This window comes from Labrus mixtus, chromosome 12 (genome assembly GCF_963584025.1).
Source record: "Labrus mixtus chromosome 12, fLabMix1.1, whole genome shotgun sequence".
Classification (NCBI taxonomy): domain Eukaryota; kingdom Metazoa; phylum Chordata; class Actinopteri; order Labriformes; family Labridae; genus Labrus; species Labrus mixtus.
The window spans coordinates 11,112,636-11,139,010 of NC_083623.1; the positions used below are offsets into that span (position 1 = coordinate 11,112,636).

At 39.8% G+C, this 26,375-nt stretch overlaps 1 protein-coding gene across 1 annotated transcript in view; it reads left to right on the plus strand.

Annotated features, from left to right (window-relative positions):
- Positions 1-26,375, plus strand: part of otofa (otoferlin a) — an 85,253-nt gene that overhangs the window by 42,885 nt on the left and 15,993 nt on the right. Inside the window, exons 6-33 of the mRNA XM_061051956.1 lie at positions 3,897-3,970; positions 4,508-4,634; positions 4,839-4,893; positions 5,983-6,114; positions 8,688-8,750; positions 9,210-9,294; positions 9,400-9,559; positions 10,237-10,423; positions 11,744-11,930; positions 12,707-12,930; positions 14,726-14,834; positions 14,965-15,151; positions 15,464-15,584; positions 17,386-17,486; positions 17,939-18,029; positions 18,866-18,982; positions 19,133-19,285; positions 19,746-19,938; positions 21,516-21,640; positions 21,730-21,864; positions 22,592-22,753; positions 23,634-23,753; positions 24,052-24,213; positions 24,427-24,589; positions 25,406-25,572; positions 25,765-25,794; positions 25,917-26,054; positions 26,189-26,264. Coding sequence (XP_060907939.1) covers positions 3,897-3,970; positions 4,508-4,634; positions 4,839-4,893; positions 5,983-6,114; positions 8,688-8,750; positions 9,210-9,294; positions 9,400-9,559; positions 10,237-10,423; positions 11,744-11,930; positions 12,707-12,930; positions 14,726-14,834; positions 14,965-15,151; positions 15,464-15,584; positions 17,386-17,486; positions 17,939-18,029; positions 18,866-18,982; positions 19,133-19,285; positions 19,746-19,938; positions 21,516-21,640; positions 21,730-21,864; positions 22,592-22,753; positions 23,634-23,753; positions 24,052-24,213; positions 24,427-24,589; positions 25,406-25,572; positions 25,765-25,794; positions 25,917-26,054; positions 26,189-26,264 — 3,644 coding nt within the window. The remainder of the gene's footprint in view (positions 1-3,896; positions 3,971-4,507; positions 4,635-4,838; positions 4,894-5,982; positions 6,115-8,687; positions 8,751-9,209; positions 9,295-9,399; positions 9,560-10,236; positions 10,424-11,743; positions 11,931-12,706; positions 12,931-14,725; positions 14,835-14,964; positions 15,152-15,463; positions 15,585-17,385; positions 17,487-17,938; positions 18,030-18,865; positions 18,983-19,132; positions 19,286-19,745; positions 19,939-21,515; positions 21,641-21,729; positions 21,865-22,591; positions 22,754-23,633; positions 23,754-24,051; positions 24,214-24,426; positions 24,590-25,405; positions 25,573-25,764; positions 25,795-25,916; positions 26,055-26,188; positions 26,265-26,375) is intronic.

Consider the following 26,375-nt stretch of genomic DNA (forward strand, 5'->3'; position numbering starts at 1 on the left):
CAAGACTGAACAACAACAACAACACCTTAATTGTCTTAAAGCAATATCACTCCTCCAACCGTAACCATGGGTAACCTTAAAGGCACAGTGCATCATATCAAACAGATACTCTTGTAAAATACAAATTGTAAATATAAATGAAATTAGCATTAAATCAAATAATGTATATTATCTCAACCTGAGAAAAGTAAAGATCTATAAAATAAAACTTCACAAAAATAAATCTCATCTCCATCTTACAATATGTAACGTTTGCATTACAGCTACGAGGTGTTTAAAAAGAAGCTAGCAGCTAGCTCAAAGAGGACATTAGCATAAGAAGAAATGATGTGACTTGTTTGCAGTAAAAACAATGCTATCTAAAATCACACTCTGGGACAGCATTACGTTGGCGTCAAGTTCAATCAAAAAATGCAAAGCCAGCAAAAATGTTCAGTATGCCTTATGGCAGGCAGGCAGCACAACAGTGTCTCTGTTAAAATAAAAGAGCTAATGTCAGCTGAAATCAGGCGTTTCTCGTAGCAACAGAATGTTCAACTTAAACCAGCAGACAGTTGCAGAGCGTTAACCTCTCTTCAAAGTGCACATTCAAGTTCATGTTTGACCACCTGTTAGCAAGTTTAAAGCCAGATCTCTGGAGTTAACCACGACTTACACACTTTCTCTCTGCTCCTTACTCCCCCTCCTCCCCCCTGTTTAACATGCACAAGAAAGATGAATTCATTACTGTGAGGAAACTGTTTAATGCAAAGTTTGAGACGCCTTTCCTAGGAGGCAAATGGAAATCAAGCCGCTCTGACCTGGTGGAAAACCTCAGAGATTATTCTCCTCCAGTGAGATCGTTCATCTTCGCTGCTTTTTGCATGTGCACTGAGGCAATTTATTCATGCTTTCATGTATTATTACATTTCTCACAGTAACCCTCAGACATACAGTAGAACTAGAGATAATTTTCAGCTTTTAGACACAGGTGCATACATTTCCTCTTTTAAATATTCAATAGCTGGCATTGCATACAATAGGTTAATTATTAAATAGTTTCAATGAGCGGCACATCCCATTCAAGGTGTGTTGTGTTGATATTTAGTAATAAGATTTTCCTTCATGCCGCTGTTCTATTTATGATCCTTATTTCAGATCAAAGGAAAGTAAGGAAAGTGAGTCAAAAAGGTATAAAGACTCACCGGAGCAGGTTCTCTTTTTTCTGTCTTTCCTTTTAGACTGACTTTTTGTGAGCCAAATTCAAGACTGGAGTGTAAATCTTCATGTTTTCAGAAACCTTAATTGGAAACCTCATTTTTGAACATTCTTTGCCTTCCCACTGACATCCTTGAAGGTGACATTTCATCATTAAATCAGCAGAGAGGGGAAGCTTGTTTAAAAAGTAAAAAATAAAAAAGCTTTAAAGGTTCATCTCATTTAAATTCCGACATGGCCTCCTGGCTCCGCTGCGAGCATCTGTCTCTGATGTTTGTCCTTGTATTTGTTCTTTACTTGGCAGAGCAAGGGAAAAGAAACAGGAATTGAGAGACAGTTAAATCTATGAGGTGGCTCAAATAGAATTCATTGAGAGACTTTAAATGGTTCTCGTTTTCTTGGATGAGAATCACTCTCTGTTTGCAGATGATTTGCTGTCTCGATGTTGTGTAAAGTTTAAGGTGATAATCACAAGAAAAGAACAGTAAAATGTCCACACACATTTAAAAAAAAAATGTTGTGTGTGTGGCTGTATGGTAAGATATTATCATTTCCCATTGGAAGTATTTTTTCCCTAATTTTGATCATTTAAGAGTTATTTAATTCCCCCTGTGGCACCCTCTGACTAAATCAAACACTTGACTTTGTGTATTCACTAAAACTATTTTTTTTAAATTAGTTGACCAAATACCTTTAATGTCTCCTCTGCTCGGTGGTAAAGAACAACTTATCATGAAGTCCATGTCAGTTAGTTGCCCCTCTCCTACAGTCTTCTTTACCTGTGTAGAGTGGAATCAACCCGGCCCACCTTTCTCCTCTTCCTCCTCCTCTTTCTCTACCTCCACCTCCGTCTCTCCTTCTCTCTCTGTACTTCCTCTCACCTGCATCAGCCACTCATCCTTCCATCTGTTACCTGCCTGACTACTCTGGAATATTTGCACCTGCCAGATAAAGAATATGGAAATATAGTTGAAAGTAGAGAGAATTTTGTCTGGGTGGATTTACGGTGATCTGAAGGATCAGTGGAGCTTTTAATGTGGTACGTATGGAACACTTCTTTTTTTGTGTGTGTGTGTGTGTGTGTGTGTGTGTGTGTGTGTGTGTGTGTGTGTGCGTGTGCGTGTCTTTGGTAGCCTATTATTGAATCAAAGATTGGATGAGACAAAGCAGTGGACTATCAATCAATTGCTCTAGAGATTAATTGTTTAGTCAATAATAAATGTGGACTCCAACGTGTCTTTTTAAATTACCTGTCAGTTTCATGGGATCAGCTACCTGTTTAATCAACTGCTTTAGTTTCAATTAACAGAAGTTGCGTTCAAAGGTATTTTCAGACGTGTTATTCAGAGTCTTGTTCATGATACTAGCTGATCATTTGGAAGCATACTGGTCAAATTATGTCTTCATAGGCATGATACAGGCAGTGAACCAAAGGAGTTCATCCTAGACTTTGAATGGCCTTGATCTGATTTGAAAGGAAAAGCTTGTACCTTTTATTTTGACAAGTGATCCTACAGTCTTCCTTGGTTATATTCCCCTTCACAGGGCTACGGGATTTTACTTTTAAAGTGCTCTTGGCGCTCATCAGTCAAATGTCTTGAAACATCTCCACTTGTCTATTTTCCATGAACTGAGGTTGAAGGTTTGCCTCTGGAATAACATGGATGAAAAGATCAAAGCGGAAATTGAACTCTGATACCCTCGCCTCTGAATGCTTGAGGAAACAAAAGGAAAACCTTCCCTGCTCATTAATTTCCTTACATGTATCCATATCCTCCACAAATTGGACAGTCTCCCTCTTTTTCAATTATTAAGGCCCCTCATTTGTCGTCTCGCTGATGGCATCACAAGCTCTTTGTTGTTGCTGTGATATCTGATCCAGTTAATATCAATGTGGAGACATCGGATACTCTTGTTTTGTGATTGAGGGTCTAAAGGATTGTTGCAGATGATGCTGATTGGGAGGGGGATTAAATCCACTCGAATGAAATGTCTAGCCGTGTAACAAAGATGTCGGAGATATGTGGAGGTTAGGGTGTAGGATAACATTTTGATTATGTCCACTAGTAGGCAGTGTGGTCATTTCTCATGTCAAGTTCTTCACCTAATGTTAAACAATTGTTCTGCTGCTTCTGTGTTGTAATGGGAAAAACATTATTTAGCAGAAGTGTTAAAATAATTCTGTTATGAACTGTGTGCCATTTCAAAAGAATGCGGTTTAGGTCTTAAACATCTTTTTATTCTAGAGGTCTTTTGCATGACCTTAGATCTCTACAAGGATGACTTTGCGTGGACATCTGCCTTTCTACTGTCTAGGTTGATTGTGTTAAACAGGAGCGTGTCAATATCTTTGTTTCCTCCTTGACATGTGTAAAAGGAGTTTTCTTTCCGTCTGTCATTTGAGCCACTCTGCAGACTGGTCACCGTGATACACTCTGTGCAGAGCTCCTTCCTGCAACTTCTTGCAGGAATAAAACCTCACAAAGATGATTGGGTCTTGGTCATTGTTCATATTCTCACTTCACTGGAAATATTTCCATTACAGTGTCTACAAATAGAGAATGCCCTCGATAAAACGTGTTTGAAACTGGTTGATTTGGGAATTAATCAGCAGTAAATAAACAAAAGCTTAAAAAAGTTTCTAATACAAGATCCTTCTCTTTTTCCCTCCCGTCTCTTGACTCTCTCCCCTCCATCAGAGCAGGGAAAGGAGTTTTCTCAGCCATGAAGCTCGGCAAGATCAAGAGCTCCAGAGACGACCACAGGAAATCAGGTACAAATACAACAATGAGAAAAGAAATTCACCAAAATAACCATAATGCATTGTGTTAATGTACTTATTAAATCTTAAAAGTTACATCATGGAAAAAAAAAACATCATGGTTGAGCCCTTTACTGTTTTTTTGATCATATACATGACAATAACATGCAGCAACCCAGGCCTACAGTATATGCAGGATGTCAAAAGTACTTTGGTCAAAGGCCTAGTCCCCCCTCCCCCAGTTTCTGTCACTGTTGGGACAGACTATAAAGTTGATCTAATCTAAGGTAAGATTTGTGAAATAAGGTGGAGTCTCAAACCCCTGTCATCGTTTGGACTTTTGAATTATTTACCTTATATAAAGGTCTTAATTGGTTTCATGCTTTCTAAAGGCACACTGTGTGGAAGACAATTCCGGTAAAAAAAAAAACTGCTTACATTTGTGTCTATGTAAAGGCCTGAAAGTAGTGGAATTAATGCCAGATATGTAAAAAGCACCAGAAACCTATAGAAGATCGACCTAAGTGTAGACTGGTTTGTATTGTCTAGATGAGCCGGCGGTCCTGGACATGGAGGACCTGGACAGGAAGGCAATGCGCCTCGCTGGAGCCATGGACCCCGACACGATCTCTCTGGCCTCTGTCACTGCGGTCACCACCAACGTCTCCAATAAGAGGTCTAAAATGATCATACACTGATACATGCATGCACACACTTACCACCTGTATACACAGGTAAAAAAATAAATGCACTCAAACCGACACATACATAGATTTAAGCACGCACCCTTAATGGCCACAGTCAGCGACCCCTGATGCTGTTCAGTTATAACAATTCTGTTGTAGTGCAGAAACAAACACTGGTTGTTTCTAACTTACAGGTCAAAGCCAGATATCAAGATGGAGCCAAGTTCTGGACGACCAGTGGACTATCAGGTGTGTGTAACAGGGTGTTTGACTGTTCACTGTAGCATCTGTAGTAATTGGTGTTTATATACAGTATATTTATGTGTGTGTGTAATAGTTGATTGGTGTTAGTTTGTGCAGATATAACTCGACATTTTAAATTGTCTCCATGTATAAGTATGTTTGTCATGTGACGTATTGATGGATGATACATGAAGGATTATTGAAGGAGATGTAGCTTACCTGTTTATGCTTCTAAAAAGCTCATACAAGTCATTGCAAGTTGTGGAAGCCCTGGGACAGTTTGTGCACAAGCTGATGTACAATGACACTAAAGGCTTTCAAGTTCAAATTTATCCACAGCCAGACGGTGGTTAGCTTAGCTTAGCATGACGACATAATGCTCGGGGTAATAACTTATGAATCTGTTCAACATCCAGAAATATACAATTGCCCTTACATTTAAAGCTAACTTAGTAACAAATCATACCATGTTGGTTTAGTCTCAACAGCCTTATTACCGCCTTATTTTGGGGCTTAATGCAAAGCTAAACTTGTAAATAAGGGAATTTTCTTGAACTTAGAATACTAAAAGCCCATGGCCTCTTTTTGTGACCTATTTTGTTTTAAAACATAAATGTATTTAAACAAGGTTATGTAATCTTGCCGTTGTAGTTCATTGTTTCCCCCTCTTTGTTCTTCTTCATCATCCAAAGACTAATTAAACCAAAGGGATAGTTCTCAGATGTACAAACTTATCTTGGATGTACTTTTACTGTCAAAGAAGCTACAATATTGGAGCTTAGAGAGAAGTCAGAGTTGAATCATTGGCTTAAAAGAAGTCTGACAAAATCCCCCATCTCAGAATCAGAAAGAGAAATACTTTATGAATCCTCGGGGGGGGAATTTGGTCATTACAGCCGCTCTCAATCACAATCCATTGATCCTGAATCAGTCAGTAGTTTGTGAAAGATCGATTTGGGTTTTTTCCTCCTTTTGAACTGTCCTCAGGGTAATGACTGTTCGGATGCATGATTTATACTGTGGCTGCTGGTAAAATAAATGTTGGAGGAAAGTCAGCTTGGTGCAGCGCTAAGTCTCTGATGTGTCTCCAATCAGATCAGCATCACAGTGATCGAGGCCCGGCAGCTGATTGGCCTCAACATGGACCCCGTGGTGTGTGTGGAGATTGGAGATGATAAGAAATACACGTCTATGAAGGAGTCCACCAACTGTCCGTACTACAATGAGGTGAGATCTTTTAACACAATTGATATACTGTATATATTCCCTCACCCACAAACCAGCGTCAGCATCAACCTTTTCTTTCCATTCTTCATTCACTGTTTCTACCATAAAAAGAAAAGCGTTTCCAAGGCTTTAAACAAGGCTTTTCCGTTCTTTAAACAGATGCAAGACGAAGTAAAAGAAAAGAAGAGCTGATCTCAGTTTGTGTGTGTGTAAAAGTCTTCATTGTATGCATAGAGAGTTTCAGGAAGATCAGAACTAGTACTCATCATCTGGAAGATTTTTTTTATGAGATTAGAGCTTTATTTTCTATAGAGTGGTCATTTTAAGCCTCTTTAATCAATAAATAACAATGCATTAAATACGAAATAGGCCGCTTGTAGTGATAAACAAAAAGAGAATAATTACTGAGTCTCCTTCAGAACATTTGAGTGTCTTCTAACTTATTTTAGTTTACTGGGTTTGTCCACTTTTACTTTTTTTTGTAAGAAAAGTTTTGAACCAAAAAAATAACCATGTCAACTTAAAAAATGATGTTTCTTTCTTCTTTTTTTCCAATTGCCCTTAAAAAAAAATCATCCATCATCTGCAATAACCATGCCTCCAAATAATACATGATGTTAGGGCCAGAGAGTTTCATACCCATTCTTCTCCATTACACATTTCGAGCTCCACAGACGCTCATATTTCTTCGTGACAGTGGCCTCATGCACGCATTTGAATCTGGCAATCTCAACCAAATGATGATGAAAAAGAGGGGTAAGAGGTGACAATTCTGTCTGACGTCAGGCTTTTGTGCGAGTGTAAGGGAAAGCCGGTGCGCTGGCTAAAATTCAGCAAAGGCAGCAAAAGGAGCTTGATGTGATAGACACACTCCTAAAGCAACTTGAGACCATGTCCATTTCCTGTTCTCTCATCTTTTTTTTTTTCTGTGCTCTTAAAGTAGATAAAAGATCTACATCATTGATTAGCCCTCTCTGCTGCTGCATGACCCCAACTTTTATACTTGGACCGAACCTTTTTGCCAGCCTGTTGGAAAACAAAGCTTCTCTCCTTCTTGTAATAAAAAGTTACACACAAAGACGAAAGGAAACAAAACATTTTCTTAGCAGTATCTTTTTTTCTGTTCTCCTGTAGCCTAGCATGTGTCTGTAAAAATGCAACTCAGAAGCAGTCCGTTTGCTCTTTGATCTACTGATGCATTGATTAATTGACTCTAAAAAAAAAAAACGTCTTTACAAGAGACTTCTTGCAAGCTTCTATGTTCCAGAGAGTCTGTCTCAGTAGGAGGTGCTGGTGGTGGTGAGGCTCATGCAGAGCTCAGGTTGAGTCCTGCAGGGAGAAGAAGTGACAGTTTGTCTGATATTGACTGTTTGTGTTTGTCTGAAAATCCCCCCATAGAGAGACAAACTGGAAACCAGAGTGATCCAGATAACCGTCCCTCAAGCTTTGTCTCTCTCTCTCTCTCTCTCTCTCTCTCTCTCTCTCTCTCTCTCTCTCTCTCTCTCTCTCTCTGTATCCAGACCCTCCAGTTTGAAAAAAGAAACTTTTACATTTGTTTATTTTAACCCTTAGTTGTCTGTACTCGTCTGCATATAATTTAAGAGCGATGCTAAATTTTCAACTTATACTTCAGTTTATATTTAAACACTTTGAATTGCTGCACAGCTCTGTTTGTTTAATGTTTAATTTTCATTCTTTTATTTTACCTAATTTTGTGTTTGGTTTTCACTTTTTCTTTGGCAATGTAAACATGTGTTCCCCCACGCCAATAATGCTCTTTGAATTTAATTGCTATGTCTGAAAGCTATTCTCAGGAACAATCCTCTGATACTGACCTTAGCGGGGAACTACTAGTGGTGCAACGGATTGCAAATGTCACGGTTCAAATGGGATGACGGACTTTGCCGTGGATCTGAACGTTTATTCTTTAATTGTAACTTTTCCACCCCTCAGCTAGCCACGACTCAAACCCGGTTCATTTTGTGGATGTGTGTGTGTCTGCACTGGCTGCACATGCAGTGTGTGTGTGAGTCAGACAACACAAACAGGGAGGGTTTGGTAGAGACTGTCCTCAACGTTGAAAAGCAAAGGTTGCTTGCTGTAAAAAAAAAAAAAAAGCACAAAAAGAGGATCGATGTGATTTTGAGGCATGTGTACATAGCGATGGCAATGCTAAAACAATATATCGTTCTAAAACAAGGTGATCCCAGGAGACAAAGCTAAGCTCTGTGCACCCTGCATAGCCCCCTGTCAGAAGCAGTATCACCCATTAGCTGCAGTGTAGTCGACTCTATGGCCAGACTTTGATGTAGGACTTTTTATCATTCATTTCTTTTCAAGCCGTACATCTCGGCTCCTAAAGAGCTGACGCCTCAGGGATCAGAGCTGTGATGTAACCACAGTATCATCTGAACGCCTGCAAGGCTGAATTGATTTCTTGTGAACTTCAGAGTTATCTGGTTTCAATTGTTATGCCACTTTCACTCCCAGAGCAAAGCTGAGAGAAGAATGTGTCATCCAGTAGTATGAGGTCAAGAATTTTAATAGGCAAACCTTTTCTCATCTCCTTGCAGTACTTTGTCTTTGATTTCCACGTCCCTCCTGACGTCATGTTTGACAAGATCATCAAGCTATCAGTAAGTTATCGCTACCTCGAAGTGCAGTACATCTACCAGCATTCTTTCTTTCTTTTGTATACGTTGTTTCAATAGGTTGAAGATATCACAGTGTAAAAAATGTGGCTAAATTTAAGAACACTTTGCTAACTCTTTGTTTGCGTTAATGAGGAGAACTTTAATGTATTATCAAATAACTCTTAAATGCCTAATGGTGCAGTAAAGAGTAAGTATCATATTCCATGTTATGAGAAGTGTAAAGACATGAAAAGAAATAGCTGATTGTTACATTCATGAGTTTAATGATGTGAAAGAGTCATTCAATATGTTTGATTTGAAACAGTGCAAACCTTTAGGAGCCCCCTGGTTAAATAAGAAGTCAAACTGTTTTCCCAAACGCTCTCACTTTTTTTGTTTTCATTTCAAAAGTGACTTTGTCAGAGTTTGCTCTTCATCTCAATGCTTCCTCTTCTTGTGCAGGTTATTCACTCTAAAAATCTGCTTCGGAGTGGGACCTTGGTGGGAACCTTCAAGATGGATGTGGGGACCGTTTATTCTCAGCCTGGTAAACTACACGAAAACTAAACTTCACTTGTTTATAGTGAAGGCAAAATGGAGTCAACAAAATCAGTTTGATAAGTGAATGATCAATTCAAACTTTCTCCCCAAGAACATCAGTTTTACCACAAGTGGGCCATCATGTCCGACCCTGATGACATCACAGCGGGGTGTAAGGGATATATCAAGTGTGACATCGCTGTGGTCGGGAAGGGCGACAACATTAAGACCCCGCACAAGGCCAACGAGACGGATGAAGACGACATAGAGGGGTAACATGCTGCTTCTGATGAGCCAGTTTCAGATTTCATTAAATTAGTAAGAACAATATGGTTATCAAGATCACTTGTGGGAAGTGATCTTACAAATGTATCAGACTCTGCCAAATAATCATATATGGACTAACAACACTTTATAATTTTCTGCAACATTTCCTGAATTCCAAAGATTTATTTCACTTATAAGAAGTTTACAAATGGTGGAATATTTGATGGTTTGCTAATGAGGAGTACCGGTAAGTGTAATTATGGAACATTCTCAAAGACGTTTATATGTTTGTACGATTAACTCACTCATTGCGTGCGGCTGTGGCTCAGTAGTCGAGTCGGTCATCTCTCAACCGGAAGATTTCCAGCTCGTGCAGCCACATGTCCGATATGTTCCGTTGCTTCGTCTGCGGCGCATGAATGTGTATGAATGGGATTAGCTAATCCAGATGGCCACTTCCCTTACAGTAGCATCCTCTGCCGTCAGTGTGTGAATGTGTAGGTGTGACATGCGGTGTAAAAAGTGCTTTGAGTAGTCAGAAGACTAGAAAACAGCTATACAAGCTCCAGCCATTTACTATCATTAGAGGGCTTATTCTTCTGGGTTTTTCTATATTCACATGTAATCGAGACCTCCACAGTCCTGTCTCTTAAGGAGTTTTTGCACCGCCGTTTGTTTCCAGGAACCTCCTCCTCCCAGAGGGCATTCCAGCAGAGAGGCAGTGGGCAAGGTTTTATGTGAGGATCTACCGCGCTGAGGGACTTCCTAAGATGAACACCAGCATCATGGCTAACGTGAAGAAGGCCTTCATAGGAGAGAACAGAGACCTGGTGGACCCTTACGTTCAAGTGCAGTTTGCTGGCCAGAAAGTAACTCCCTCCTACTTCTCCGATCTCTTATTCTTTCTGAGTTTCATCTGTTGTGGTCCCAAATATAGATTTGTACTGCTCTCCAAGAATACACTGTTTTTAGAATGCATACAGGCACTGGATTCAAACACATAAATATATGCTGTATATGTTATAAGTACACAGGAGCAGAGTGTGTAGTCTATATAACTAACCTTTTAGATTTCATCCCCATTTTAAACATTAAGGTACCCACATTTTGATAGATTTGTTTAATAATTAAACAAGAAACCAGTCTCATGAAGCACATTATTATTATTTAAGAAAATGTTAACTACAATTAATTATGAGGAATTGTTTAGAAATCTAATAACACTTTCTGTTTGGTTCTTCAGTAGGATTCTTTTAAGTATGTGAGCTCTAGCTGTGCCCTTAAATCTCACAGCAAGCTTTTATAACGGGCTGATTCAGGAGTGTGAGAAGAAGGCTTCTAGTCAGAAGCATTGACAAAGCCACAACTTCTTCCCTTTGTTAGCAGTGATTCTTCAGACCTCAGGGGCGCCCTGGGATGTGTCCTCCACGAGGCTGGGATCAATAACTGTGTCACATGAAGTGAAGAGTTTTTTTTTAAAAACACCACCTGCATCTTAAAGGATAGGTTCACAGTCTGTTGATTGTTACTTGATACAATACTACAATACATGCACTTGAGTACACTGACAGGATGATTAGCTGCTGCTCCTCCTTTTGTTCAAATGGCCTTGAAGAGATCTCTTTCCAATGTGATCTCTGCACTAAAGACTTTTAGAATTAAACTGAAGTTAATGTGATGAGTTTACCATCTGGATTAAACACATCTAATTTAAACAAGCCACTATATATTATATTTTAAACTTAAGTTTTAGTACAACACTGAGCCATGGCCGAGAATCAGTTACAAAAAGCTTCAAGGATATCCACTTGATTTTTTGGTACTTAAACAGCTGAAGCCTCATTTATATACTCTTGCTGAACTTACATTGAATTTGATATTTGAAGGTGTTACTTTGTTGCCAGTATTAGCACAAGAAACTTTTAAATCAGTTTTCATTTTCATATGAGTAGTTTTGTTTTGGACAGACCTGAAAATTAGAGGCTGTCTTAAAACAATATTCCTTGAAGGAAGACACAGTTTTCTACGTTTACGATTTTTTAAGGCGAAGTGCAAACGCTCCCATCAGTGATATTACAAGTGAAACATAAGCAGTTACTGTAACCTAAGGATTAAAGTTTGTGTAACTGCCCATTGCAAATGTTTTTAGTCACTTTGAACTAAAGGGGTCTTGATCGTTGTGTCTCCAGGGGAAGACTTCAGTCCAGAAGAGCAGTTATGAACCGATCTGGAACGAGCAGGTCATCTTCACTGAGTTGTTCCCTCCACTCTGCAAACGAATGAAGGTCCAGATACGGGACTCCGACAAGGTCAACGACGTTGCTATCGGAACTCACTTTATTGACCTACGAAAGATTTCAAATGACGGTGACAAAGGTGGGTCAAAACACAACATTTGTCTTATTAGCATTGATTATCTGTCAGTAACATGCATGAGTCCATCTTAACTAGTTAATATTTAACTGGATGCAGTAATGAGCTGAGCTGCAGTGTATCTGAAACATGTGACCCACATGAACATCTCCTAATATCTGTATCATTTGAGTGAATGACGTTCAAATTGACTTGAAACTAATGCATATATTCGCATGTATTAAACCATACATGTATATCAAATACAGTTAAAATGTTGGGAGGAAACAGTAGTTCATTTCAGGCAGATTATGTAGCTGTTCTTTTTCTAAACAGGAAACATTGTAAGCATGACTTGCACTTTCCAGCATGACTGATAAAAGATTCATCGGTATAAGTTTACAAAATTCAAAAATCATGATCCACACTCAATAATGCAAAGACATCAGTCAGAGTCATGCACAAACTGTTTCCCTTACAAGCAGCTTCTGCAAGAGCAATACTAAGAGATCAATAACAAGATCCAAACTGAGTGTTCAGAATTATGTTCGATTTTGAAAAAAAATGAAGTGTTATTTTAAAGAATTCAAATAATTCAAAAAAGCGGGAGGACAACATGAATTTCTCATAATTTTTTTTTTTTTTTAAATCTTCGCTCGGTTTTTGTTTAGAAAGGTGACGGGGGTATGTGGTCAAATGAAAAAATAAATTAAGCCAAATATTAAAGAAAGGAAAAAAGAGGATTCCTGTGGATTCCTTCCTTCTCTCTAACTGACATTTTTCCCCTTTACCTCCTCCAGGGTTTCTGCCCACTTTGGGTCCTGCTTGGGCCAACATGTACGGCTCCACACGTCAGTACACTCTGATGGACGAACACCAGGACCTGAACGAGGGCCTGGGGGAAGGTGTTTCATTCAGAAGCCGTCTCCTGCTCTCCATCGCTGTAGAGATCCTGGACACCACATCTCCTGAGATCATTAGCTCCACTGACGTGCAGATAGAGAGTGTCTCCAACATCTCGGAGGTAAGAACACTGCATCACTGCAGGCACAGCCAAGTGGTTTTGGATCTTTTGTCTGAGAGTGTTTTTCATGAAGCTACTTATTGCATTTAAATTCCTTCACATAAAATGCCAATCCACATTAATCACTGAAACCAAATTGTCCAATAACATTGTCAAAGAGTGGCTGTTATCCTGAGCTGTAATCCATGAAAAAAAACCTGCAGTTTGACCTCTTCTGACCCCACAACAAACAACATGATGCTTCTATCCGCCTCTGTATTGGAACATGTGAAGTTAACAGCTCATCTGGGAAATCAGAAACATGGGATGTTTTGCTTTGGGCCAATGACTGTGAAGGTGTTAATGTTACCCCTGGGAACCTCAGTCTGCCAGCTTGAGTCTGTGAATGCATAAAACACCGATCAATATCAACATTGTCAACTACAACAAAAAGAGAAACGTGTCATCAACTCATTTTTAGGTACACAACCATGACAAAAAAAGGAGCTTTTGTTGGAAATGATCCTGATCATGATTCAGTGCGAGGATCACTGACTGAGTAATCAATGCTATTCTTGTTGGTGATCAGTCAGGACTAAACAGGATTTCCAGTCAATTTTATTGGAGCTTGCCCTAAAATTTGGGAATACAAATGTCGTTAATTTCATGAAATAATTTGATTACAAATGAACCTGGTCTGTGTAACTGTTTCCTGGAGTTGTACTGAAAGCTCCCTGAAACACTCAAAGTCGAGCAATCTTTGATCGTCTGTATGGTTTTACTTTTAAGAAATGGATTTTCCTGACTTGTCTTTACTCTGAAGAAAATACTTATCTGACTCATTTTGTAAACGTTAAAACTTTGGTTCTCTTTATTGTTAAGTGTCATGTCATTAATGTCAAGTTTTTGTATATTTATACTTTATTCATACCAAGTAATAACTCACTGAATTGTAATTTAAATCATCAGTCATTGTACATGCCTGGACTGTGATCATTCAAGCACTGATGTTACCCCCTTGTGCCCTAATTTTAAAAAGACAGCGCCCTCTTGTATGGCCGTGTGGTAAATAAAACATGATGGAACATAGAGTGGTAATGTGGCCTCCAGGGGGCCCTTCCAGTGGAAAACACTATTCCTTTTATATTGTTTTGGCCCCTGCCCCTCAAACATCCTAAGACGGCTAATTAATCCAAGACTAGATGGCCAATTCTGTCGCGGTTATTAATGACACTGGAGTTGCAGCATATCTGTACATAACAAGACAATAACGTGATACTTTGTCCGTTATTGTTATTTTGGATTGCAAGTAAAAAGGAATGCTACGAATGCTATGCATGTAGCATCTGTGACACATTTGAGCCGTTGCATTGAGCAAATGTTTTGTCATTCAAACAGTGTATGGCAACCATTTGTACTTTATTTAGGCCACAATGGTCCGAGCTGTATCTACTTTGTGATGAAGTGCTTCAAATAACCGTTTTCAAAATATAAATTTGCTCTGATTAATATTTCATGTTTTAATAACAACAACCACATGAATGAATAAAAAGAAAGGTCAGAAAATATGGTGAGAAAGCACTTGCTCGAAAGAAATGCACTTACCGGTACATGTGTGATGTGTTAGTGGCTGTTCTAAGTGGCTCAGTTATTCAGAGTGGAGGCAGGTCGGCTGTAAGTGTGTTGTGGATATCTGGAAAGAACTTCACATTTATTCCTCCGCAGACTCTGCAATAAACATTACAATAAAATGAAAGTTCTTCAGTTCAATAAAATAACCATTCCCCCAGTAATGCCCTATTTCTGCCTCCATCAGAGCGCCACTGGGAAAATGGATGAGTTCTTCCTCTACGGTGCCTTCCTGGAGGCCACCATGATCGACAGGAAGATCGGTGACAAGGCGATAAGTTTTGAAATCACAATCGGTGAACAAACCTTTATTTTCAGCTTGTTAACATTGACCTGCGCTCCAAAAGTTTACAACACAGCAGAGAAATGTGTGCAAAATAATCAATAGCTGTGGTGACAAAGTACACTCTGTTCTGCCGTTTACAGGTAACTATGGCAACCAAATAGACGGTGTAAGCAAGCCTTCATCAACAAAGAAGAAGAAGAAGGATGGAGACAATGAAGAAGAAGAGAACGAACTCATCCAGAACTCGAGTGAGGACGAGGCGGATGAGGATGGGGACCTGGTCTCTGTGTCTACCACCCCTCTGATGAAGCCTGTCATCACAGACAGGTCAGGGATCAAGAGTGTAAGGGGCAAGGTCAAGGGTTGTAAGGAAGCAATTTTGAATGCGTCTAAAACTATGGCTATTTAGTGTATAATTAGAATGAAATAGCTTAATGAGATATGAGCATAGGTTTGTAAGATAAGCTTCAGCTCCAGCCTACACATTTTTTAGTTAGGGTTAGGGAATATATATATAGATTTTTTTTTTTCTGATGGAGGGGAGAAATTGTAAATGCAGACCGAAATAAACCTCTACCTCTTAATGTAGAGTTTGAGCCTTTTGAGCAACTGAAGTTGTTTTGTTTTGCTTCTTCTCAGAAATTACTTCCATCTCCCCTACTTTGAAAAGAAGCCATGTGTCTACATCAAAAGCTGGTGGCAGGACCAGAGAAGACGACTCTATAACTCAAACATGATGGACAAGATCGCTGATAAGCTGGTCAGTGTACACATTTCTCCCCCAGGTGTATGTTATTGCTCTGCTGGTTGAAACATCTAAAAGGTCTTTGAAGGTGCACAGGCATATACACTGGCTGAAGGTTATTTATAAAGCTCTTCTTGGTTTGGTGCCTTCTCACTTATGTTCATACCTTCAAAGAACCAGAAGCCACTATGCCTTGCGTTCCTGTGATGTCTTTAAACTGTCTGTGCCTCGTGTCCGCGCGGAGCTCGGGAAAAGAGCGTTTAGTTTTGCTGCTCCCACCGCATGGAACTTTCTCCAAAATGAATTGAAAATGGAGGATCTCGTGACAATTGGACGTTGCCTGTGTTTCTGATTTGTAATCCGTGATCAAGATTCTGCACTTTATTTGTAAATCAATTTGCACATTGTAAATCGTTGTTCTCTCTTAACTTATTGTTTGTAAACTGTCTCTTTATCATGTAATGCTTTTTATGATGTGTGCTGCTATGGGGCGCCGGTGGGCAGTAGAGTGAATTTGCATATTAGCAAAATATTTAGAGTCTTAGCTAAATATTTAGAGTCTTAGCTAAATATTTAGTTTATATTCTATATATTTAGCTTTGATTATAAATATTTACAATCTTAGCTAAATATATAGGATCAAAGCTAAATATTTAGAATGTAAACTAAATATTTAGAATCAGTATTTTTAACATTTATATATAACATTTAACATTTAGATAAAACATTCAACATTTAGATATAATATTTAACATTTATATTTGCCAATGAAATTATCTTACATTTTTATTCACAAAAGTAAATTTGACAAAGTTCACAAATATTTCTCTAAATGTGAATAAAAAGTGATGTTTTAGGGCTAAATGTGGAGAAATGTTGTTGTTATTTGTAGTGTGTGCAACTTTACAATCGGCGCCCCGTATGCTGCTGCCTTCTTGGCCAGGTCACCCTTGTGAAAGAGATCCTGATCTCAATGGGTTATTTATCTGGTTAAATAAAGGTTAAATAAACCTGCGTCCCCTGGTGGTCAAAGCTGTACTTCAAAACTCTTTGCTGACCTTGTCCTGAAAGAAAAGTACTGTTTTCTGATTCAAACTGTCATCCTCTGTCTGTAAACAGTTAAAAGTATCACTCACTCTGAGTCTTTGCTGTAAATAATGTGATCAAAGGCCTTTTTTTGGCAGCGTGCTGTAACTCTCTTCATCTGACTCCTACACTGTGGCAGCGGGTTCAGGCATTAGAAATAGCCGTATAGGAATTATCAACCTTGACACTGATGGACTAGTTTGCTTTTGAAGGTCAGAAAGAGGCATCCCTTTTCTGTCTGTTTCATGACCAGCTTAAAGAAGCTCCAGACAGGCGCTTTAACTGTGATTTTTCTGTAATAGTTTGTTAATAACAAGATTAAGAGTCTACAGGCATGCTAGAAGCTCTTTTGCACTCAGGCATCGCTTTACTTTAAACTTACCGGTAATGCTAAAGTCAGCATGCTAACATTTGCTAATTAGGAGTAAACACAAAATACACCTGAGGGTGGTGTAAATATATACTATGACAGATAGGGGATATCCTTTTTTAGATCAACTGATGATGGTGCTAAAAGTCAAAGTCTCAGGATCACAGAGGTGTCAACAGATGTTTAAGGGGAAAACATGTCTGTGATTAAAAATGCCTTTAGATACTGTTCAATTGTATTAAAGTAATTAGTTGTGTGTTTGGCATTTGTAAGATATGTTTCAGACAGTAACATATGAGAACTGACTATGTGTTTTGCCCTCAGCTGTTGTTTTATGCTTATTATTTTGTGTCCCAACAGGAGGAGGGTTTGAATGATGTTCAGGAGATCATTAAGACGGAGAAGGCTTTTCCAGAGCGCAGACTCAGGGGAGTGCTAGAGGAGCTCAGTGTCGGCTGCAGGCAAGCTATATAATAATAATCGTTTGTCACGGTCCAGCAATAAAACCGGAATTCTAACCCAGTGGTCAGGGAAGAAACAAAGAGTATCTCGGGATGCAAAAAGCTGCAACACTGCTTAAAGAACTAAAAGTGTAACACTGCTTAGAGCTGCTGGAATGTGCACATTCAAAGCTCCTGAGAGAACTCTGCCATCTCCATGGTCTCCATAAAGACTGGGCCATTCCTAAAACACAGTCGTTATTGTTGTTATGATAAAAGAAAGCTCAGCGTGTGTTTGTTGTTCATTCTTTCTTTTTATGTCCTTCACGTTTTTTTTTTTTTGCAAGACTTGTGTTTATGGCAGTCTCACAGAAGAGTTGCATTTCAAACAGTCGATGCAGAATATTCTGTATTAACATAACAGCCAATCCACTTTCACGTTTCATTGTCTTTCTCTTCTGGTTATTTCCCAGTCGCTTTGTGACTCTGGCTAACAAGGACGTGAACCAGGCAGGAAGGACCAAACTGGATCGAGAACGGCTCAAGTCCTGCATGAGAGAGATGGTATGATTTATGAGTCTGGAATAAGAGAAATAGGGAAGTGATCTGAGTGACTGAAGGAAGGATGAAGCTATGATTAATGGCATCGATTATGCTGCTGTGCAGTCACTAATCCCAGCGCCTCGGTGACTTAATAGCAAAGAGTCCTCGTAAAGGCTAACTGAGGACAATTCATTATTGTAAATACTTCTCTGCCTTGACTAATTACATTGCAGAACATATGAATACTTTTGTGACACTGTCTTTTTTCAGCACTGTTTCCTGATTGATTTGTGTGTTTGATTGAGAGAAACTTTTGATTGCTACAGAGAGAAAAAAAAAAAGAAAACTTTTGTGCTGTGAATAAAAAGTATAATAAATGTTTGAAGCAGGATTTGAAAAGGAGAAAAAACTTATAATATGAACAAGACTCAGTGTTTGGACAGTTGTGGGTGTTATATACACAACTTTTTGCCTTTGGTTTATTCTCTCCAGAAGCCTATGCAAAACAATCTTGTATTCTGTTTTATAACAGTGGAGCAATCAAACACAAAAAGTGTCTCATTGTGCGAGAATGTGTTGTAAAATGTTTTCTAAATGACCTCGTATATGTAGAGGGTTGTCATAAAAATGTAATTAAGAACCAGAAAGAGTTAAAAGTGTCATTTAGTTCTGTGTGTAAAAAATTCCACTCCCAAAAAAATCAATTTATACTGTTGATTTCATTTGTAATCTCAATACTCTTTACTAAAGAGCAGGTCTAAACCTGACTCTTTGTTATATTATATGTGTATGTCTAAGCTGCAGCTTTTTCTTCTCTTAGTGTGTCCCTTTGTGTATTTCCATCTCTCCTCCTGCAGGACAGCATGGCCCAGCAGACCAGGCAGATCCGCACTCAGGTGAAGAAAAACACAGTCAAAGAGAAAGTCAAGATGGTGCAGAACTTCCTGCAGAAGCTCCGATTCCTTGCTGACGAGGTACAGATTGAACACACGCAGATTGTGCTTTAGGTGGTGCATGGTATAAAAAAACATCTGACAGCATGTTTAAGTACACAAAGTGTTAAAGGAGACTGGACCTGGAATAAATTGATAAATCAATTGATCATTTGTATTTACCTTGTTCAGCCTCAACACAGCATCCCAGATGTTTTCGTCTGGATGATGTCCAACAACAAGCGCATCGCCTATGCCCGGGTTCCTTCCAAAGACATTCTGTACTCCATAGTTGACGAGGAAACAGGAAAAGACTGCGGGAAAGTCAAAGCTGTCTTCCTCAAGGTAAAACAACCTCTGCATGCTCCTCTGTAGCTTTCATCACTAAAACACACTTTGGTGAATTTCAGTTTTCCTCTAATCTTTAAGACCTCTTGTTATTCTCATTATTTAAAATCAAGTCAGTTAAAGTTATGCTTTACTGCTGCCTGCAGCAAAAGTGATCTGCAGCTGTGAATAGTCAAGATGCAGTATTGACAAGTATTATGGTGAAAAGGCTTGTGAATCTATAAACGCTGCTCAGAGGGAGGATCAATGTGCTGGCCTCTTAATATTTATGGATTGGGGGTTGTTGCAGCATTGTCTGCATAATGTTTAATGATTGATTCACTGAAATGACACCATAGAAGGGATGTCATGCATACTTTTCTGCTTTTTTTTTCCTACAGCTCTTTCATTTTTTCATCTTTTTTTTTTTGAACGAGGCTTTTCATAATCATTTTCCTCCTCCTGTTTTCATCCACAGCTGCCTGGTAAGAAAGGGTTCGGTCATGCTGGCTGGACAGTTCAGGCTAAGCTTGAGTTGTATCTGTGGCTCGGCCTCAACAAACAGAGGAAGGACTTCCTCAAGGGTCTGCCTAACGGTTTCGAGGAGGTCAAAGCGATAAACACTGGCCCTGTTCTTCACTCTATACCTCCTGTCAGCCTTGTCTACGATAGTAAGTACACGCCAAACTCTACAGTTCAACTTCAATGTACAATCACATCTGCACCCTGCTGCTCTCGGTTTTTGGCACAACTTTGCATCGCATGTGTCCATTTGTATCTTGTTTCTTCTTGTTGTCCTTTTTGTTTTAATATTTAAATGTCATTGGCTGCTATGAAAATCAATTTTTCCCCAGTCAGTGAATAAATAATCTGTCTATCCACATGACATGTGTTATGTTAATGTGCCTATGAGACCAGTCAGCCTTATAATTTTCATTTGTCATCCAAGATCAATACATCAAACAAAAAGAGTCGGTTTTACTGGAGCAGAGGAAGTGGCGCTGCATAGTGCAATCAGACCTAATTAACCCTAACACTACTGGTGCTTTAGCAGAGGTTTAACACTGTATAACTGCATACCTGGGAATACTGCTGGCCCAAATGATTCACTTGACAAAGGTGCTGCAGTCACCTGTTTACCGAGGGCCTTAATAAGCCTGTAACTGAAAACAACGTTGAGCTAGTTAGTAGTCCTGGCATACACGTGTTCCCCTGATGAATCTGATGCAATCATCCACTCCAAGGCCGTTTGTAAGGTTTAAAAGCACAAACAACTTTTCTTCCTGAAGGGTCACAAGGACAAAAATCCTCAGGATGCAAACTAAAAATAAAAATTTCAGACACAGACATGTATGAAAACAGCTAGTCAAAGCCTCCACATGGATCTCAGCGCCATGCCTCACAGAGGGAAATGTGCAACGGTGTGCGCCCTTAAAGCAACAGTAAATTAGAGCAACACCATCATCAAAAATGAATGAACTGGCCAATAAAAGATTTTAAACACTTAATCCAGTAAAAAAAAAAAAAAAACATTGTATTCATAACAATATTCAAAACTCACACTGTCATATTACTGTCTATTTCGAGGAATATTGAAAAAAACTCTGAAGAAAAACAACAACAAGCCAGTCCTTGCTTCTCCCACTCCATCTAGCCGGCGTTCATTAATAATCACTCAAATCATATCTCATCACTGAACACACATCCGTTGTGAAGTTGATGTTAATAAACAAATTAAAAGCAGCTCTATGGCTCCGACTGACTACATTTGATGGCTAAGCTCAACTGAGCAGCTGAACAGCATTGCAGCGCTTACTCCAAATAACTGTGACTCAAAAAAATTTGCATTTTGAACGCTTACACTTGCAGGGGAGGAATTATTCAAGGTTCCTTAGCTGTTATATAAATCTTCATCACTAAAGGTCTCTTGGTTAAAGAAATTTGGATTAACTATTGATTTAAAGTCTGTGAACTTTTCATTCACTTTTAGTCTATTCCCCCCATCATGCTTTGCACTAGGTCTCCTCTCCAATAAAAATGAAGTTGGAGAGGCAGAAAACAAACCTCAGAAATAAGTTTTTAACTTAGATTGATCGCTTTATTATGAGGTTGAGTTTGCTAATTTTGATATTATTTCGCAAACAGAGTCTATTGATTTTCATTTGATGTGATTTGTGTTGTGTGTGTGTGTGTGTGTGTGTGTGTGTGTGTGTGTGTGTGTGTGCGCGCTTGTTTGTGTGTTCAACAGTGAAGCAAGTGTTTCAGCTGCGAGCACACATGTACCAGGCCCGCAGTCTGTTTGCAGCTGACAGCAGTGGCCTTTCAGATCCCTTCGCTCGGGTCTTCTTCTCCACGCACAGCCAGGTCACCGAGGTAGGACTATAAATCTTTGTGCATTATGTGTGGACGGCGTGTATTTTTGTATCGATTAGGTGCTAACTGAGTATCTTTGTGTGTTGCAGGTCCTCAGTGAGACTCTGTGCCCTACATGGGACCAGCTGCTGGTGTTTGATAACGTGGAGCTGTTTGGGGAGGCCAGCGAGCTGCGAGACGACCCGCCCATCATCGTGGTGGAGATCTATGACCAGGACACTGTGGTAGGATGTGTCTCTGTGTCAGTGAATGAAGGGATGGATGCATCATAGAGGGACTGATTCATAAATCATCAGAGCTTGTTAACAGGATTTAGACTGCGCTAATTAAAGTGCTTTGCTTCTCCTTCCCTCATGTCTGTCTATCTTTCCACCAATGTCTCGCTCCATCCTGACCTCCACATGAACTCTGGCCTTGCTCATGCTGCTCTGGCTAAATAGAGTGTGAGATTATTAGTGCTACACTACAGACCCTGTGTTGAGTTACACATTGTAATATCTTCTGATGGCTGTAAAGCATGAATTGTGTTCTTAATCTAGCTGCTATTGACCTCTGGCAAAGGTCTGGAAACACTTGCATGTATCACCTTCCTTTATTCTTTTTTACATTAATGGTTGAAGAAGTAGGAATGGTACGGAAAAGTCATCTTCAACTCCAACATTCAGACAGCTAACACATTTTAAATGAGATTCTTAATGGGTTTTATATTTGATTATGCTGGCAACATAAGTCAGTGTTTTTCTTTTGAGCAAGACAGATTCTTTTTAAACTGTTTATACATGCAAACAACCTTTCCTTCTCCTATTCCGCACTTGTGTTACCTTCAATCACTTTTACCAACACTGACACCAAGTGGCTGTGGTGAAAACTGCACCTCCCACACCTTTGTCTGACTCCCTCCCCTTGTCCTCTGACTGTCTCGACTTCCCGCTGTCACGATGTTGTGTTCAGGGCAAGGCAGAGTTCATCGGTCGGACCTTTGCGAAGCCCACCATCAAGATGTGTGACGAGCACTACGGCCCCCCGAGGTTCCCCCCACAGCTGGAGTACTACCAGGTGTTCAGAGGGAACTGCACTGCTGGGGAACTGCTGGCTGCGTTTGAACTTTTGCAGGTACTATATGACACACGTGTTTGAACCACACAAAGGTGAGGGGATATAAAATGGACACACTCAGAAGGACTCCTTCTGCAGAGGTTGAATATCACTGCAGAACGATGATGTTAGTGGAGAAAAGAAGAGGACCAACAAAATCATGCAGAAAAGATCACGTAATCAATAGATACAAGTTTGTTTTCTCTCTTTAAGTGCATGTCAATGTAAAACTCATCCGTCCCTCATCCTGTTAAAAAAAAACCTTTTTGGTCATTTATTATCCCACCTGTATCATCACATGCAACTTTGTCTTCTCTTTTATAATCCCTACACACTTCTTCTCGCCCTTTCCTTCTTCAAATATTAATATCACCATGCTTTCCCTTATTTCCACTACCATTCTTTTATCTGCTACCATTTTCACATTTTCTCCTTTGCTTTCTGAAACGTCCATTTTCCTCTCTCTCTCTCTCTCTCTCTCTCTCTCTCTCTCTCTCTCTGTTTATCTCTGTTTCTGACTCTTCTACCTCCTCCTCCGACCTTCAGATTCCTTTTGATGAGGAGTCGATAAGGCGAGCTCTGATCGCTGTCCATAACTTTGCTGTGCCTCAGATAAAGGTGCTCTTTCCTTTCGTTCTCTTTCCATTCTACTTTGTCTAATTCTTTTGGTAGTCTCTTGTAGTCTTTCAGTGTTGTAATGCAATAACTGTGTTTTATGTACAAACACCAACGTGACATCTACCTGTACCGTATTTGCACTCTTTCAAGATTGTCACACGAAAAATAAAGACTTCATACAAATTTTAGGACTCAGGAAAATTATATTCAGTATGATGCTTATGCTGTATCACATGTTACTATCAAGCTAACTTCCCCATCCTCTCTCCTCTTGAATAAGGTTGGTCAAGGTGGGAGGGCTGATCTTCCCCCCCTTGAAGGGCCAACAGACTCGGAGCATGGACCCATTCTGCCCGTGCCGTTGGGAATCCGACCTGTTCTGAGTCGCTACCGCATCGAGGTGATTAAAAAAAAAAAAACACACAAAACGCTTCAGAGAGGAGCCACAAAGGGAAGGCTAACAGCTGCTAGAATAAACAGTGTTGATATGCATTATTGCTTTGGGTTTAAATAAATTATATAGACTTTATTATTTGCGATTGCCTTAATAGTAACCATTAAGATGTGATGATAAAGACATCAACGGTCTGGAATTTTTTAGCGTCATAGAAATTAGTTGGTGCTTGAGTTGAGAAAAACAGCCCTATCTTATGAGCTCTAAAATTCCCCTTCCTAGTGGTTATTATTTTGTGTTTCAGGTTCTGTTCTGGGGCCTAAGGGACCTGAAGAGGATCAACCTTGCTCAGGTGGATCGGCCGCGTGTGGACATAGAGTGTGCAGGAAGAGGAGTGCAGTCTGTCCTCATCCAGAACTACAAGAAGAACCCGAACTTCAGCACCCTGGTTAAATGGTTTGAGGTGGTAAGTGCTGCTTTTTTTTTAAATTTTGAAATCATTCAATGATTTTTCATATTATGATCAAGCTCTTTGTAATATACCTCTGTTTGCCTCTACTCTTCTGAAATATGTGTAAAACATTTATTTTGAGCACTCTGCAAGTACAACACAGACGAGCATTCTGAAGTCTTCCCTTTACATCACCTCACTGACTCCATGTCCTAATTGTGTCACCAGGACCTTCCAGAGAATGAGCTTCTCCACCCTCCTCTCAATATCCGGGTGGTGGATTGTCGGGCGTTTGGCCGTTACATCCTGGTGGGGTCGCACGCTGTCACCAGCCTGAGACGTTTCATCTACAGCACTCCAGACAAGACGTCCAACAACTGGGCCACTGCAGGTGAGGGACTCTATTTATACTATTGTGATTTATCATTCTTTAAAAAGGAGTCTGTTACTTTGAATGTGGTATTTTGAGTATGACTGGTAGGAGCTGCATTGTGTTTCTTTTATCAAGTGGAAAAGTTCAATGATGAGTTGCGTGATCATCCATTTAAAAAGCGAGCTAGCTGCTGTCACATGCAGTGTGCTCTGATGAAGTTAAAACATGTCGGCAGTTTTTCCCTTCATTCCTTCATTAGTCAGAATAAAAATAATCAGAAGATTTATTTTTCCTTTTCATCACTGGAGTGCTGTCTTCTTCTGTCACAATAGTATTCATATTTACCGATGCTTTCCCTCTGATAGAGAAGTCTCTAGTTTGATTGATCATTGTGCTTCAACCATCTTGAATTTTACAGCAAATTTATTTTAAAGTTGTTGGTATATTTTATTTAGAAAGAAAAAGACCTTTAGCTTCTACCCAAAAATGAATGAAAACACTTTTTAGACTTTGTTTTTAACCTTTTCCAAATGCCAGTAAAAGGGGACTCTTGAGAAGTTTGGATAACTACAGAAACTGTGTGTCAAGGGAGGTTAAATCCAACTTTAAGAAATACAGTTAAATACTTCAGATCCCTCTCTCTGTTCTCTAAAGTTCATTCTTGAATAATTCGCTGATTTGTGCTCTTGCTTGCTCTCTGCTCTGAACACTGCTCCTGCCTGTTTCTTCCCTTTTTCTTCATCGGTTTTTTTCTTCTTTTCTTCTCCTGCTTCGTCCTTGGCTGTCCTGTGCTCTCCTGCCGCCTGCTGTCTTTACCGCTCGGCCTCACTCCAGCTAAACTCATGAATGGCTACATGGTACTTACAAATGGCGGCTCCCAGCCTCGCTCCTCACCCAGCCTTTCCTCCCGCACGTTCTCTCGCCCTGCAGGTGACATCCTCGTCAACGTGGACGCCGACCCTTCAATCAGAAAGATGGACACAGTTGTTAAGCTGGATGCAGTAAGCTTTTCTCACAGTTCATTCTATGAAGAGCCAAATTCTCCTGTGTAATGTATGTGTTTAATGTAGGAGAGCTGTACCGCTTTATGTCCGCTCCTTTTTACCTGCTTCCGTACACGTGCTGCTCCTACCTGCATTATCTGTCGTGTGTATTAATCCTTGTGTTGTTTTGTGTGACGCCCCCTGTAATAGACGTCTGACGCTGTAGTAAAAGTTGACATGGTAAGTGATCAATCGAATAGAAATTTGGCATCAAAAAGATTGTTCTTAATTTAACTGACGCCATGCAATGAATAGAACACGAGCGTCTGAGAAACACTGGAGTGTCTGAACTGTTTTTACAGACTGAAGAGGAGAGCGACAAAGACAAAAAGAAGAAGAAGAAGAAGAAGAAGGGAGGAGCAGAAGAAGAAGATGAGACGGACGAGAGGATGCTGGATTGGTGGTCCAAATATTTTGCTTCAATAGAGACACTGAAGGAGGTTTGTTTACTCCATTGTGGTCTCCTACATGTGCAGTGAAACATAATCTAAACGTGTTTGTTAGTCCCATAGAATTCGCCCTCACTCTCAAAGTTCTTTGTGACTAAGGCTTTTTTCCTCTTTTGGTTTTCCAGACGCTCAGGGCACAGGAGGCGGCTCAGGCCGAGGCGGAGGAGAGAGAGGACCTGGAAATAGCTGCAGAGGCAGGAGGTATTGAAATACAAAGAATAAGCTCGGCAGTCAGTGTGTCCAAATGTCTGCTGCACTGGGGATATGTACCAACACTGTATTTTAAGTCTAGCTTCAGCAAGTGTAGCCACA